The sequence below is a fragment of the Oncorhynchus tshawytscha genome, linkage group LG04 (genome assembly GCF_018296145.1).
Source record: "Oncorhynchus tshawytscha isolate Ot180627B linkage group LG04, Otsh_v2.0, whole genome shotgun sequence".
Classification (NCBI taxonomy): Eukaryota; Metazoa; Chordata; class Actinopteri; order Salmoniformes; family Salmonidae; genus Oncorhynchus; species Oncorhynchus tshawytscha.
The window spans coordinates 20,505,552-20,523,293 of record NC_056432.1 but is presented as its reverse complement, the minus strand read 5'-3'; the positions used below and the strand labels follow the sequence as shown (position 1 = coordinate 20,523,293).

The 17,742-nt window shown below is 44.0% G+C and overlaps 1 protein-coding gene across 1 annotated transcript; it reads right to left on the bottom strand.

The window, feature by feature from the left end:
- Positions 1 to 6,693: 6,693 nt before the first annotated feature.
- LOC112248299 (RING finger and CHY zinc finger domain-containing protein 1) lies at positions 6,694 to 14,138 on the bottom strand. The gene is made up of 9 exons (XM_024417207.2): positions 14,013 to 14,138; positions 13,031 to 13,150; positions 10,163 to 10,278; positions 9,894 to 9,972; positions 9,533 to 9,577; positions 9,152 to 9,210; positions 8,930 to 8,959; positions 8,657 to 8,777; positions 6,694 to 8,150 (listed from the first exon to the last, which is right to left on the bottom strand). Exons 1-9 carry the CDS (start codon positions 14,061 to 14,063, stop codon positions 7,962 to 7,964), a joined length of 810 nt encoding a protein of 269 aa, XP_024272975.2. The 5' UTR covers positions 14,064 to 14,138; the 3' UTR covers positions 6,694 to 7,961.
- Between the last annotated feature and the right edge of the window lie 3,604 nt (positions 14,139 to 17,742).

The window sequence follows — 17,742 nt, the reverse complement described above, 5'->3', positions numbered from 1 at the left end:
GGCTCGCCACGAAGAGTGACCATATACCACACACACCGTGTCCTTTTGCTATTATAAACTGGTTACCAACATAGTGCCTGTGAGCAATAATGAGTCACTCAAAACATGTTAAACACTCTCATCTCTGTACCCAACATGTGAAATTATCTGTAAGGTCCCTCAGTTGAGCAGTGAATTTCAAACGCTGATTAAACCACAGACCAGGGAGTTGTTCCAATGCCTCGCAAAGGGCACCTATTGGTATAAATAAAAAGCAGACCTTGAATATCCCTTAAGCATAAGTTCATTACATTTTCGATGGTGTATCAACACACCGTCACTAAGCTACAGGAGTTCTTCCTAAAGCTGTTGCCCGAGAGGAAGGAAACCGCTCGGGGATATCGCCATAAGGCCAGTGTTGATTTTAAGAATTAAATGGCTGTGATGGGAGAACTGCTGGATCAACATTGCAGTTACTCCACAATACTAACACAATTCAGTGGCAAGGAAGCCTATACTACAAAACATGCATCCTGTTTGCAACTTTGTTACGGAAGGCCCTAAAGTAATACTGCTGAGAATTTACCAAAGCAATGAACGTTTTGTCTTTAGTGCTGTGTAAATACAACATTGAGTACCACTCACTATTCAACTATAGTGGTGACTGCATCATGGGTATGCTTGTAATTTGTTTATGACAGGAGTTTTGAGCTGGGAAAAATGGTGCTAAGCACAATCCTATGGGGAAAAACCTGGTCTGCTTTCCACCAGACACTGGGAGATGACTTGTCCTTTCAGAAGGACGATGACCAAAAATGAGGCCAAATCTACATGAGTTGCTTACCAAGACGGTTCCTGCGTGGCAGTAAAGTTCACGCAAGACCTGAAAATGGTTGTCTTGCAATGCTCAACCTGTGGCAGCGCTTGAAGAATGGGCAAAGGTTGCACAACCAAGGTGTAGAAAGCTCTTAGACGTACCTAGAAAGTATTGACTGAATATTTATGCAAATACATGCTATTAAATTTCTAATCACTCATCAGGTGTGTAGATGGGTGAGAATCTATTTTGAGTAAGGGCTGTGATGTGGAATAAGTCAAGGGGTATACATTTTTCTTGCGTCATACCTGTGGTAAATTGACAAACGCACGGCTGAAATGCTGTTTCAGCTAATCTGCATCCAGGACCCAAACTACTTGGTTTAAAAAAATGTTTACTTTTAAAGGCTTATGATTCTGAAATTAGTTTATGTAGCCTTGAGTGACATGGCCTGGTGAATCACCTTTGTCAAAGCATGCTGTATTGCGTGAGAGGGCATGTGTATTTGACAGTCGTTTCTATTTAATGTGCCAATTCTTGGTGGTTCAAAACTTCTATTTAATAACGATGGAGGCCACTGTGTTCTTGGATCTTCAATGCTGCAGAAATGTTTTGGTACCCTTCCCCAGGTCTGTGCCTCGACACAATCCTGTCTCTGGGCTCTACGGACAATTCCTTCAACCTCATGGCTTGATTTTTGCTCTGACAACTATGGGACCTTTTTTATATAGTCAGGTGTGTGCCTTTCCAAATCATGTCTAATCATTTTAATGTACCAAAGGTGGACTTCAAGTTGGAGATACGTCAAGGATGATCATTGGAAAAGGGATGCATCTGAGCTCAATTTTGAGTCTCATAGCAAAGGGTCTGAACAAGGTATTACATTTTATTATATACATTTCAAACCTGTTTTCGCTTTGTCATTATGGGGTATTGTGTAGATCAGGATTTTTTTTAAATGTATCAGTTTTAGAGTAAGACTGTAATGTAACAATGTGGAAAAAGGGAAGGTCTAAATGCACTGTAGATTTTAACCTGCTCTGACTAATACTGAACATGAAGGGAAAACAGTGTAGTTGGAATAGGATAACTACCAGCCATATCTTATGATCAATTCCCCATGTACTCACATTATGCTGCAATGTGATTGCAGCTTCTCTGCATCAAGCAAAATATGTATCGGTCTGTTTTTTTCCACCAAAGAAATAAGGTTCTTTTGGTTTGGTTTCCTATGATTAAATAAACATTATTCCGGTGATGACTAGACTGTTTTTCATTGTTTACACAAACCACAACATGTTTAGCGTTTTGTCTTCACATTGGTTCATTTGTTCTCTAATTATTCAGTAAAGATATCTTAATCGGTTTGCTGGATACTCTCTAATTAAAGGATTTTGGGGGGTTGAATTTGAAAGGGTATCTTCAAATATAGATAAGACTGAAGTGTATATTGCCTTGGAAATTAGTCAAATGAATTATTGATCCCACCCACTTCTGCTTGTCTTGCATATAAACATGCCCCATTCAAACATCTGTTCATAATGTCCTTTTGATTTTAGTCTTACCTGCACAGGATATGCAGTAGGAACATCGGCTTTGAATTTGTATTCATTTTGTCTGTAAATTCCTTTTAATGCTGAAGAGGACACTAACTAATCAGGATCATGATTAGTGTAACAGCTTTACTACTTGTCTTTTCCCATAGTACTGTTGAGGGTCCAACTGAAAATTAACTACATTTTTACTTACATTTATTTTACTCTTTGAGAAATTAAGGAACATAGTGGAGATTCTAAGGACCACCCTTTATGCTTTCTTTATGGTGATGGTAACATCTTCCAACCCAGTGAGTGAGTGTCCTTTTTATAATTGTCATCTAATGCACCATACTGTCCAAGATTACATAAAGTGAGAGTGTAAAAAGTGTGCTGTGTTTCTCTACACCAAAATATGATTTGTATTTGTGAAAATGGGTAATTCGGCATAGGTTCTATTTTAGAACAAAGTCTTTCGAGTCATCCTCAGAGGTCAATTGGTCCACCATAGACAACCCTTCAGACACCTGGAAGGAGACAGACCTACCAGACAGTTTTAACCCTAACCCAGCCTCACAATCCTCAGAAGCTGAAGCTACACAAACCTCCCTTCAAACCTACAACTCAAATCATGTCACATGCACCGAATACAACAGGTGCAGAACTTAGTGAAATGCTTACTTAGTTACAAGCTCAACCAACAATGCAGGTAAGAAAATACCTAAAAAAAGTAAAATAATTCAAGAGCAGCAGTAAAATAACAGGGGTATATACAGGGAGTACCCATAAAGAGTCAGTGTGGGGGCACCGGTGTCGAGGTAATTAAGGTAATATGTACATGTAGGTAGTTATTAAAGTGACTATGCATAGATAAGAGAGTAGCAGCAGTGTGGAGGAGGGGGGAAATTGTAAATAGTCTGGGTAGCCATTTGATCAGATGTTCATGAGTCTTATGGCTTGGGGGTAGAAACTGTTTAGAAGCCTCTTGGACCTAGACATGGTGCTCCGTTACCACTTGCCGTGCGCTAGCAGAGAGAACAGTCTATGACTAGGGTGGCTAGAGTCTGACAATTTTTGGGCCTTCCTCTGACACTGCCTGGTATAGAGGTCCTGGATGGCAGGAAGCTTGGCCCCAGTGATGTACTGGGCCGCACGCACTACCCTCTAGTGCCTTGCGGTCAGAGGCCAAGCAGTTGCCATCCTAGGCAGTGATGCAACCAGATAATGGTGTTGATGTGAGCCATGACCAGCCTTTCAAAGTATTTCATGGCTACAGACGTGAGTGCTACCGGTCGGAAGTCATTTAGGCAGGTTATCTTAGTGTTCTTGGGCACAGGGACTATGGTGGTATTACAGACTCAGACAGGGAGAGGTTGAAAATGTCAGTGAAGACACTTGCCAGTTGGTCAGCGCATGCCCGGAGCATATGTCCTGGTAATCTGTCTGGCCCTGTGGCCTTGTGAATGTTGACCTGTTTAAAGGTCTTACTCACATCGGCTGCGGAGAGCGTGATCACAGTCGTCCGGAACAGCTGATGCTCTCATGCATGTTTCAGTGATACTTGCCTCCTCGAAGCGAGCATAGAAGTTATTTAGCTCGTCTGGTAGACTCGTGTCAATGGGCAGCTCTCGGCTGTGCTTCCCTTTGTAGTCTGTAATCGTTTGCAAGCCCTGCCATATCCGACGAGTGTCAGAGCCAGTGTAGTACGATTCGATCTTAGTCTTGTATTGAGGCTTTGCCGGTTTGATGGTTCGTCGGAGGGCATAGAGGGATTTCTTATAAGCTTCCGGGTTAGAGTTCCGCTCCTTGAAAGCAGCAGCTCTACCTTTTAGCTCAGTGTGAATGTTGTCTGTAATCCATGGCTTCTGGTCGGGTTATGTACATACAGTCACTGTGGGGATGACGTCATCAATGCACTTATTGATGAAGGCAGTGACTATGGTGATGTACTCCATTCTGTGCTAGCAAAACCGTCCTGTAGTTTAGTATCTGCTTCATCAGACCACTTTTTAAAAGACCAAGTAACTGCTGCTTCCTGCTTAAATTTTTGCTATCAGGATAGAATTATGGTCAAATTTGCCAAATGGAGGGCAAGGGAGAGCTTTGTACACGTCTCTGTGTGTGGAGTAAAGGTGGTCTAGAGTTTTTTTCCCCCCTGGTTGCACATTTACCATGTTGATAGAAATGAGGTAAAACTGATTTAAGTTTCCCTGCATTAAAGTCCCCGGCCACTAAGAGTGCCGCCTCTGGATGAGCATTTTCCCGTTTCCTTATGGTGGTTTTAGTGCCAGCATTGGCCCTGCATTAAAGTCCCCGGCCACTAAGAGTGCCGCCTCTGGATGAGCATTTTCCTGTTTCCTTATGGTGGTTTTAGTGCCAGCATTGGTCTGTGGTGGTATGTAGACAGCTACGAAAAATAAAATACAGATGAAAACTCTGTGGGTAGATAGTTTGGTCTACAGCAGGTATACCCAAACTGGGGTTTGCCATCGGGGGTACGCCAATAGACGCCTCACAAATCCTCAACTGGCAGCTTCATTAAATAGTACCCGCAAAACACCAGTCTCAACGTCAACAATGAAAAAGCTATATCTCAGACTGGCCAATAAAAAGAAAAGATTAAGATGGGCAAAAGAACACAGACACTGGACAGCATCCCGGAGTCGCCTCTTCACTGTTGACGTTGAGACTGGTGTTTTGCGGGTACTATTTAATGAGCTGCCAGTTGAGGACTTGAGAGGCGTCTATTTGGCGTACCCCCGACGGCAAACCCCAGTACATCTTCTTGCTCAGTTGTGCACCGGGGCCTCCCACTCCTCTTTCTATTCTGGTTGGAGCCAGTTTCTTGGCAATTTCTCACATAGAATAGCCTTAATTGTTCAGAACAAGAATAGACTGATGAGTTTCAGAAGAAAGGTCTTTGTTTCTGGCCCTTTTGAGCCTGTAATCAAACCCACAAATGCTGATGCTCCAGATACTAAACTAGTCTAAAGAAGGCCAGTTTTATTGCTTCTTTAAATCAGCACAATAGATTTCAGCTGTGCTAACATAATTGAAAAAGGGGTTTCTAATGATTAATTAGCCTTTTCAAATGATAAACTTGGATTAGCTAACATAACGTGCCATTGGAACACAGGAGTGATGGTTGCTGATAATGGGCCTCTTTACACCGATGTAGATATTCCATTTTTTAATTTTTATCTGCCGTTTCCAGCCACAATACTCATTTACAACATAAATGTGATATTATTTTAAATGGACAAAAAATGTTGCTTTTCTTTAAAAAAACAAGGACACTTCTAAGTGAACGTTGGCTAAAAGTACAGATGGCAAAGGGAGATTTGCCACTCGCCACCTCATCCTCACACGGCACCCCAATCTCTTTCCGTGAAATCTCAGTTTCTTTCTCCAGCGAATGACGGGGATGAGGGCCTGTTCGGGTGTTGAGTACATCCTTACCGTCAAAAATTGTCCAATTCGAGGTGAGTAATCACTGTTCTGATGTCCAGAATCTCTTTTCGGTCATAAGAGACGGTAGCAGCAACATTATGTGCAAAATAAGTTACAAACAATGCGAAAAAACTAAACAAAATAGCACGGTGGGTTAAGAGCCAATAAAACGGCAGGCATCCTTTCCGGCGCCATCTTTCATGAATCAACATTCAATAAAATGCCCAGAAAATGAGTCTTCTTCACAACACCCAGTCATCATCGCAGTGACTGATTCTCCTAGTCTGACTTCTGATGGTGGCACAACAGCTCTGCCATCAGTCACTGACATAATCACGTTCCAAGAATTCCATGTGGGCACAACTCCTCCCCAGCCCCATACATCATTGGGCCCACTCCTCCCCCAGTTTCTTCAGTACTAACTCGGCAGCCAGTTCTATTGGGAACCACTGACAGCAACACGTCTGCGGTGTCAGTTTGCTTTACTGTATACATAAACAGCCCTCAGCTAGTTCCTAGCAGAGGAGATAACATTTAAAGCTTATACAAAATCAGGCATTTAAAGCTTATACAAAATCCCCCTGTATCAGACTATAAATTTGTATAATTTGTTGGACTTTCTATACATTTCACAGAATGTTAATTGCATTTGTTTTTATAAAGAACACGTTACCACCACTATTCACTATTTGTTTTGGGATAACTGACGCAAATCTGAAATTACATTTGTCACAATCATGGGTATTTATTATTAGTTACGTTAAAATGTCACTGAATCCCAACACCCACATCAATGAATGACACCAATGGCAATACAGATGCAATATTTTCAATCTCCACTACTCTCCTTTTTTTGAACAACAGTACCAACAATATGAGTTAAGCATGGAGTGAGATATAGTTGCCAACAGCCATTGTCTAACTGCAGTATTTATTCAATAATTGACATACATGTGTTATTCATGATAATCCACAGGACTAAGTCAAATGTATATTCAGCTCATACATGGAATGAACACGATTTGATGTTACACAGTATATAAAATATTTGTGTTAAATACCTGAGTTTTACAAATAAACATTAAATCCCATTACTATTGTAAAATGTCAGTCTAAAACATTTAGTTAGGCTTTTAGACATGCAAAGCCACCCAAACATTGGTAAACTCCTCACAAAACATATACAAAAAAAAAAATATATATATATATATATATATATATATATATACACACACACACACACATTTTGTGAAAGCGTTATTATTGACAAATAGGAATCCATTCCAACTTGGGACAAAATGGGAAAATAAATTGTGTGGCTGACTATATTAGATATTATAGGCATCTGATTTCCACATTAAAGACATACTCCGGTACTTTGGCAACTAAGAAAGTATTTTTTAAACCTCCCGCTTTGGACTTGATGTGTCAATGTATAGTTCATACATGCATAATCTATGAGCAGAATTACTGTCTTACCTTAATTAGCCACGAAATCCCTAGTTTGAAAGCAACTGTTTTCTTGAAGCTGTTCCTCTCCATTTCCCTCCATTTCCCCAAAAGTGGGCCAACCGCCTAGCAATTTGAGTTCTAGTCAATAAGTTTCAGCCCCTCACATTTGAGTGACAGCCAACAAGAGGTCTGCCCAGCGTTATCCAATGAGGTTGCAGGGCGGGCCCAACGGCTCACCAAACACAGCAAAGAGCAATGATGTGGTGCACATATCTGCACGTCACACAGTGCACAATTTTCAGGGACCACTTTTGGCTAGCGAGCTCTACTTTCAGAACTACTGGTTAAAAAGTATACAAAAAGTACCGGAGAATCTATAAGAAAATGAATTCCTCATTCACAATTCTCTTCTGCTGGCTTTTTATCTGAGAAACAAATAGTTCAATAGCAATGGCTTTTTAATGGGTATGTAATAACAGAAATTCAATCCAAAAACTACTGTACAACACACTAGACTGTGGATAAAAGTTTAGGTCCCCAAGTACTTGGAACCAGGTTCTGGAACCCAGGCATGACTAACTGTACTCTTGGCAGAGCAACGTTGGGAAAGATGTGGATAGTATAGTTAAGTCTGTGTAGACTGGGGAAGTAGGGTGGAGCAGAGAGATAACTACGGGGTGGACTCCTAATGTTTTCTCCATAGAATTATAATTTTAGATATTCTAATTCTATGGTTCTGGCACTGGGGACTGGGGCTTATGCTCTGGCTCTTGCTGTGGCTCCTGGGGCTGTGGCTCCTGGAGCTGCTGTATCAGTCCCCCATCCTGTGCTGTGTTGTAGGACCCACAGCCACTGCACTTCATTCCCAGAACATGAAAAGGCACTGTACAGTGGGTTTGGCAGTCATTACATATGATCTACAGTTAGGGAAAAGGAGAAAGGAAAGGCTGAGCAAACCGTATCATGAGGCAGAAGTAGTGCTCACTACTGAAACTTCAAAAGGGAAGTTTAAATATCCCTCATATACAAGCTTGAAGTGACTCACATGAAATAAACCAATGTAAATCTACACCAGATCAGGGTAGTCACAGTATCCCAGAACACAAGGGACCACAAGAGGTCAGCATGTTTTTTGTTTGTTGTAAAGTTCCATTTCACATTCAAAGTGAATACATGTGTGTGTAACAGTTTAACTTTAGTCCGTCCCCTCGCCGGGCTTCGAACCTGGGACCCTCTGCACACATAGACAACTGACACCCATGAAGCATCGTTACCCATCGCTCCACAAAAGCCGCGGCCCTTGCAGAGCAAGGGGAACCACTACTTCAAGGTCTCAGAGCAAGTGACGTCACTGATTGAAACGCTATTAGTGCGCACCACTGCTAACTAGCTAGCCATTTCACATCGGTTACATGTGTCATACCTTCACAGTGGCATCCTGGTATTCAGTGGGCATGGGTGACTGAGCCATATCTTTGTCCATCTGCTCCCAGGAGTCCTCCATATTCCAGGCCGAGTGCATACAGAGTGGGCAGCGATATGCACTGAAGAGAAAATATAGAGGCAATATTCCTGGTCACACAGATCCCTGCTTATATGAAAGTCATGCAGATTATATGATTTCTAAGTTATTGAAAGTAATTAGGATTCATATATAATTAGTAGCACAATATTTGAAAAGGAATAGGGACATTACCCAGTTCGGACCATGTCATCAAAGCAAGTTCTGAAAAACAAAGAAAACCAGTGAACATTCTAAAAATCGTTCCATAGACCAGAAGACAAGAGTAAGTAAGACTCCACTAATGCACCTGCTGTATCAGCCATCAGATTAACAGTGGCATCAATGCAATCTTTTTGGGGGGTCATATAGGCTAATGACAATGGTTTTGAGAGTGTTATGAAGAAAATGTCATACTTGTGTAGAAGGTGGCCACACGGAAGAACGTGAGCTCCTATTCTTGATGTGTGCATATCCTTAGTTAGAGAGGACAAAACATTATGTATGTATTGATTATAAACTGTATGAGGAAAAGTACTTATGAAATTGTCAAATACAGGTTGTGAATTCCTATAAAACAATATTGTACACTGTGTATACCAAACATTAGGAAAACCTTTCTATTATTTAGCGGATTTGACAAGTGACATCAATAAGGGATCATAGGTTTCACCTGGTCAGTCTATCATGGAAGAGCAGGTGTTCTTAATGTTTTGTACACTCAGTGTATACTAAACAACATAATAAAAGTGAAATGCACAGCAATCGTTTAACTGAACTTACTATTCATTAACTTACCTCCATACACACTGGGCAGTTCTGTCTTGAAACATTTTCAACACACTGAAACAAAAGAAAACAGTCTTGTACAGATAAATTAAGTGAAAGACAAGAGCCATGGCATTAGAAGTATTGTATTGGGGCAATTTCATGGTAACGTAATTACGCTGAGACTCAGAATTTTCACATAAATATATATGCCAAACAAAAAACATTGATTTTAGAGTTGTACAGTTTGCTAAACTTTGAAATCAAGATTTTGTTTGGTATATATTTGAAAGTGAAAAATCTGAGACTCAGCGTAATTCCATTACCATGGAATTGACCAGCGACAGACCAGGGACAGATATAATAACAGTCAGCGGAGGTTGACAATCACCTTGTGATTTCCTCGTAGATCACTGGCTAAACAGAGATTGCACTTCTGACAGTGGAAGTATTTCTCCCTTGGTCCAATCCTGCAGGAGTACATAACATGACTGTACATATTTGATATGATATTCAAGTGTTTTAAGACACCAATATTTGCAAATAAAATGGAAATCTAAAATATGCCTGAGGTCAGAAGCTGGTCAGATATATCAGATGATGAACTTGGGTGAACTATATATGGAAATGTATATGTCAAACAACAAGACATTTACTCACCTGCATATTCCACAGGGCTGACAGTGATACTGCTTCTTGTCTTTATCAAACAGGTGACAGATATCACAGTAATAGTCCCCAAATGTAACATTACACTCCTGGCAGGTTTTTTGTGCCTGAAAGAAGAACCAGATGTAAGAAATGAAATGGGACAAAGAATGGGACCATATTGATATGTTGAATGAACAGTACATTTTATCAGCATATCGATTGCGCAACCAGGGGTGGAAAGACCCTGGATCATTGTTACTCTAACTTCCGCGACGCATATAAGGCCCTGCCCCGCCCCCCTTTCGGAAAAGCTGACCACGACTCCATTTTGTTGATCCCTGCCTACAGACAGAAACTAAAACAAGAGGCTCACACGCTGAGGTCTGTCCAACGCTGGTCCGACCAAGCTGACTCCACACTCCAAGACTGCTTCCATCACGTGGACTGGGAGATGTTTTGTATTGCGTCAGACAACAACATTGACGAATACGCTGATTCGGTGTGCGAGTTCATTAGAACGTGCGTTGAAGATGTCGTTCCCATAGCAACGATTAAAACATTCCCTAACCAGAAACCTTGGATTGATGGCAGCATTCGTGTGAAACTGAAGGCACGAACCACTGCTTTTAATCAGGGCAAGGTGTCTGGTAACATGGCTGAATACAAACAGTGCAGCTATTCCCTCCGCAAGGCTATCAAACAAGCTAAGCGCCAGTACAGAGACAAAGTAGAATCTCAATTCAACGGCTCAGACACAAGAGGCATGTGGCAGGGTCTACAGTCAATCACGGACTACAGGAAGAAACCCAGCCCAGTCACGGACCAGGATGTCTTGCTCCCAGGCAGACTAAATAACTTTTTGCCCGCTTTGAGGACAATACAGTGCCACTGACACGGCCTGCAACGAAAACATGCGGTCTCTCCTTCACTGCAGCCGAAGTGAGTAAGACATTTAAACGTGTTAACCCTCGCAAGGCTGCAGGCACAGACGGCATCCCCAGCAGCGCCCTCAGAGCATGCGCAGACCAGCTGGCCGGTGTGTTTACGGACATATTCAATCAATCCCTATACCAGTCTGCTGTTCCCACATGCTTCAAGAGGGCCACCATTGTTCCTGTTCCCAAGAAAGCTAAGGTAACTGAGCTAAACGACTACCGCCCCGTAGCACTCACATCCGTCATCATGAAGTGCTTTGAGAGACTAGTCAAGGACCATATCACCTCCACCCTACCTGACACCCTAGACCCACTCCAATTTGCTTACCGCCCAAATAGGTCCACAGACGATGCAATCTCAACCACACTGCACACTGCCCTAACCCATCTGGACAAGAGGAATACCTATGTGAGAATGCTGTTCATCGACTACAGCTCGGCATTCAACACCATAGTACCCTCCAAGCTCGTCATCAAGCTCGAGACCCTGGGTCTCAACCCCGCCCTGTGCAACTGGGTTCTGGACTTCCTGACGGGCCGCCCCCAGGTGGTGAGGGTAGGCAACAACATCTCCTCCCCGCTGATCCTCAACACTGGGGCCCCACAAGGGTGCGTTCTGAGCCCTCTCCTGTACTCCCTGTTCACCCACGACTGCGTGGCCATGCACGCCTCCAACTCAATCATCAAGTTTGCGGACGACACAACAGTGGTAGGCTTGATTACCAACAACGACGAGACGGCCTACAGGGAGGAGGTGAGGGCCCTCGGAGTGTGGTGTCAGGAAAATAACCTCACACTCAACGTCAACAAAACTAAGGAGATGATTGTGGACTTCAGGAAACAGCAGAGGGAACACCCCCCATCCACATCGATGGAACAGTAGTGGAGAGGGTAGCAAGTTTTAAGTTCCTCGGCATACACATCACAGACAAACTGAATTGGTCCACTCACACAGACAGCATCGTGAGGAAGGCGCAGCAGCGCCTCTTCAACCTCAGGAGGCTGAAGAAATTCGGCTTGTCACCAAAAGCACTCACAAACTTCTACAGATGCACAATCGAGAGCATCCTGGCGGGCTGTATCACCGCCTGGTATGGCAACTGCACCGCCCTCAACCGTAAGGCTCTCCAGAGGGTAGTGAGGTCTGCACAACGCATCACCGGGGCAAACTACCTGCCCTCCAGGACACCTACACCACCCGATGCTACAGGAAGGCCATAAAGATCATCAAGGACATCAACCACCCGAGCCACTGCCTGTTCACCCCGCTGTCATCCAGAAGGCGAGGTCAGTACAGGTGCATCAAAGCTGGGACCGAGAGACTGAAAAACAGCTTCTATCTCAAGGCCATCAGTCTGTTAAACAGCCACCACTAACATTGAGTGGCTACTGCCAACACACTGTCAATGACACTGACTCTACTCCAGCCACTTTAATAATGGGAATTGATGGGAAATGATGTAAATATATCACTAGCCACTTTAAACAATGCTACCTTATATAATGTTACTTACCCTACATTATTCATCTCATATGCATACGTATATACTGTACTCTATATCATCGACTGCATCCTTATGTAATACATGTATCACTAGCCACTTTAACTATGCCACTTGGTTTACATACTCATCTCATATGTATATACTGTACTCGATATCATCTACTGTATCTTGCCTATGCTGCTCTGTACCATCACTCATTCATATATCCTTATGTACATATTCTTTATCCCCTTACACTGTGTATAAGACAGTAGTTTTTTTTTTAATTGTTAGATTACTTGTTCGTTATTACTGCATTGTCGGAACTAGAAGCACAAGCATTTCGCTACACTCGCATTAACATCTGCTAACCATGTGTATGTGACAAATAAAATTTGATTTGATTTGATTTAGATGGGACTCAGAGACTGACAACAGTTCCCCTCTAACATAATTACCTGCTGTACTGTGTTGCAGACTGAGCACTGCACCTCTTTGACCAGGAAGCGGTCCATTTGATGGTCCTCTTCAGCATCATGACACAGGCGACAAACATACGCTTTACCACAACATGGAGCCTGGGGGACATAAACAAGTTTGGGCAGGGCTTGAGAAACAAACCAAGACATTCCATGGGGGACCGTGCCTTTTCCTTCCACACACCACACCTTTGGAACTCCTTCCTGACAATCTCAGAGCTGTCGGCTCTTTTAAAGCAGGCCTTAAGACCCTTCCTACAATACGTTTATTGTTGCTTTTATGATATGTTTATATATATATATATATATATATAATTATTTATTATTTTTTTTATTTAAAAAAAACTTTTATTTTATGCACTTTGACATTTTTGTATAATCAAAAGCGCTTTACAACTGTAATTTATTATTACATTAATTTGACTGACAGTGGTTGGTGATCATGGTACTTGGTAGTCCCAAGTACCATGAGGGTTGCAGGGTTGCCTCCTCTTCATGATGATAGATGTTAACCCTACAATTACAAATAATTATACTTCTATGATGTAACTTAGCTAAACATTCTGCTCATGTGCATTCATTAATTTACAGTAACGTTAGCTGACTAACGTTGATTGAAGACCATGACAAGCCGATCGCTAGCTAACGTTATTCAGATAGCTAGCATGGCTACCTATATACGAATGACACCAAGCAAACTAATGTTACATTAATGTAAAATACAAAAACAATATTTACAACTATACAATTCCTGATTCATGACCTAACATATTTCAATGTCCTCTTCAGACAGCTAACGTTAGCAATTTAGCCAGTAACCTAACGCAATAGCGTGCAAGTAGCTAGCTATATAGGTCTGGTATGACTGTGCAAACCACGTTAGGTATTATAAAGCATGGAACATGAACAAGCCAATCAATAACAGTCTTAATATCTCGTCGAAATAAAAACAATTTCTCACTTTCAAAAAACAGCTGCGTATGTAGTGATCACATCCAACAGGAGCAGCCATTTTTCCATTTATGACTGTTTCTTCTTTATTTTCTCGTATGAGCAGCTCTTGAGCGCATTACTGCCACCTAACGCGCTGGAGGGGCGCTTATGGCGCAACTCTGCAACGCTGGCTGCAAACCGGATCAAATTAACGTCTAATTTGACTTTTCGTAGCAAGTTAGTAAAATGTATGCAGGTTAAGGTTAGGAAACGAGTTAGGGATAGCTAAAATAAAATACACAAAAGTCAACTTTTGATGTTCATTTTACAAAGTCCCTTCTAGCTATGACCCTGCAACCGCTCTGGTTTGCAACCCTCATGAAAATAACTTGGTTCAGGCAACCCAATTGTTCAGAACAGGCAACACAATTAGTCAGGTTTTCCTCCAACAAAATAACAATTTAACCTTCTAACGTCTGATAGGCAAGCTGTTTTGTGGTATCAGAAAATCAATTTGCTTCAGAAAGTAGTGGTGTCCTGCCACAAGGGGGGACTGTTTACTTATTATCATAGGCCTACAAGGGACATCAACCGTATAGTCCATGCTAACGCTAAGATTAGGCCCAGGTTTTCCCTCTGGACAATGGAGATCCAAAATAATAGAGTTGTGTTGTAGCTAAATTCTGTATTAGCTCTTTACAGTCCCTAAACTCGAATGACATGACAGTTCTATCTGCTACATTCAGTGTGCTACAGATTCAAAGAGTGTGTGGTGTTTATTACTAATAACGTATACTCAAAATCATCATGCTTTTTTAAACAATACAAAACACAAGTATTACAAACGACAACATACAGATGCACACAAATATCCACAACATCACCTCTGCCTAGACCCACCTACTCACACCCCCATCTCAAGCACCCACATTACGCTTCACAACATGGCCTTTTTGTTTCTCTCCGTCACCCACAAACTTTCAACATTCAGATAATAAAGCATTTGACCTGTCCATTGTGTTAAGGATGGAGGATTGGTTGATTTCCATTTTGTAAGTACAGTGGGGCAAAAAAGTATTTAGTCAGCCACCAATTGTGCAAGTTCTCCCACTTAAAAAGATGAGAGGCCTGTGATTTTCATCAAAGGTACACTTCAACTATGACAGAAAAAATGAGAAAAAAAATACAGAAAATCACATTGTAGGATTTTTAATGAATTTATTTGCAAATTATGGTGGAATATAAGTATTTGGTCACCTACAAACAAGCAAGATTTCTGGCTCTCACAGACCTGTAACTTCTTCTTTAAGAGGCTCCTCTGTCCTCCACTTGTTACCTGTATTAATGGCACCTGTTTGAACTTGTTATCAGTATAAAAGACACCTGTCCACAACCTCAAACAGTCACACTCCAAACTCCACTATGGCCAAGACCAAAGAGCTGTCAAAGGACACCAGAAACAAAATTGTAGACCTGCACCAGGCTGGGAAGACTGAATCTGCAATAGGTAAGCAGCTTGGTTTGAAGAAATCAACTGTGGGAGCAATTATTAGGAAATGGAAGACATACAAGACCACTGATAATCTCCCTCGATCTGGGGCTCCACGCAAGATCTCACCCCGTGGGGTCAAAATGATCACAAGAACGGTGAGCAAAAATCCCAGAACCTCACGGGGTGTTACGGTTTTCTAGTGGTGATGGAGAGTCGGACCAAACTGCAACGTGTCGATTTAGATTCATGTTTAATCAAACGAAGAAACACGAACACTACACAAAACAATAAACAAAACCGAAACAGCCTATCTAGTGCAAACTAACCGAGAGTACACATAGGACACTAAGGACAATCACCCACGACAAACTCAAAGAATATGGCTGCCTAAATATGGTTCCCAATCAGAGACAACGATAAGCATCTGCCTCTGATTGAGAACCACTCCAGACAGCCATAGACTTTGCTAGATAACCCACTAAGCTACAATCCCAATACCACCACCAAAACCCCAAGACAAACACACCACAATTACAAAAACCCCATGCCACACCCTGGCCTGACCAAATACATAAAGATAAACACAAAATACTTTGACCAGGGCGTGACAGAACCCCCCTAAGGTGCGGACTCCCGAACGCACAACCTAAACCTGTAGGGGAGGGTCTGGGTGGGCATCTGTCCGCGGTGATGGCGGCTCTGGTGCTGGACGTGGATCCCACTCCATAATTGTCTTAGTCCACCTCCTTAGTGTCCCTTGAGTGGCGACCCTCGCCACTAACCTTGGCCTAGGAAACCTAACAACGGGCCCCACTGGACTGAGGTAGCTCGGGACCGAGGGGAAGCTCGGGACCGAGGGGAAGCTCGGGAGGGGAAGCCGGGAGGAGGAAGCTCGGGACCGAGGGGAAGCTCGGGAGTGAGAGGAAGCTCGGGAGTGAGAGGAAGCTCGGGAGTGAGAGGAAGCTCAGGAGTGAGAGGAAGCTCAGGAGTGATAGGAAGCTCAGGCAGGTTGATGGATCTACTAGATCCTGGCTGGCTGGTGGTTCCGGCAGATCCTGGCTGACTGGTGGATCCTGGCTGACTGGCGGATCCTGGCAGACTGGCGGATCCTGGCTGAATGGCGGATCTAACTGATCCTGGCAGACTGGCGGATCCTGGCTGACTGGCAGATCCTGGCCGACTGGCAGATCCTGGCCGACTGGCAGTTCTGGCGGATCCTGGCAGACTGGCGGATCCTGGCAGACTGGCGGATCCTGGCCGACTGGCAGTTCTGGCGGATCCTGGCCGACTGGCGGATCCTGGCCGACTGGCGGATCCTGGTCCTGACTGGCGGATCCTGGTCGACTGGCAGTTCTGGCAGATCCCGGCTGACTGGCGGATCTGGAAGAGTCTGATTGACTGGCAGATCTGGAAGAGTCTGGTTGACTGGCAGAGTCTGGTTGACTGGCAGATCTGGCGGCGCTGGGCAGACTGGCGGCGCTGGGCAGACTGGCGGCGCTGGGCAGACTGGCGGCGCTGGGCAGACTGGCGATGCTGGGCAGACTGGCGGCGCTGGGCAGACTGGCGGCGCTGGGCAGACTGGCGGTGCTGGGCAGACTGGTGGCGCTGGGCAGACTGGCGACGCTGGGCAGACTGGCGACGCTGGGCAGACTGGCGACGCTGGGCAGACTGGCGACGCTGGGCAGACTGGCGGTGCTGGACAGACTGGCGACGCTGGGCAGACTGACGACGCTGGGCAGACTGACGACGCTGGGCAGACTGGTGGTGCTGGGCAGACTGGCGGTGCTGGGCGACTGGCGATGCTGGGCAGACTGGCGATGCTGGGCAGACTGGCGATGCTGGGCAGACTGACGGCGCTGGGCAGACTGGCGACGCTGGGCAGACTGGGGGCACTGGCGGCGCTGGGCAGACTGGCGGCACTAGCTGCTCCATATAGGCTGACAGCTCTGGCGGCTTCTTACAGACTGACCACTCTGGCGGCTCCGTGCTGACTGGCAGCTCCTTGCAGACTGGCAGCTCCTTACAGACTGACAGCTCCTTGCAGACTGACAGCTCCTTGCAGACTGACAGCTCCGTGCAGACTGACAGCTCCGTGCAGACTGACAGCTCCTTGCAGACTGGCAGCTCCTTGCAGACTGGCAGCTCCTTGCAGACTGGCAGCTCCTTGCAGACTGGCAGCTCCATGCAGACTGGCTGCTCTATGCAGACTGACAGCTCTGGCTGCTTCATGCAGACTGACAGCTCTGGCTGCTCCATGTAGACTGGC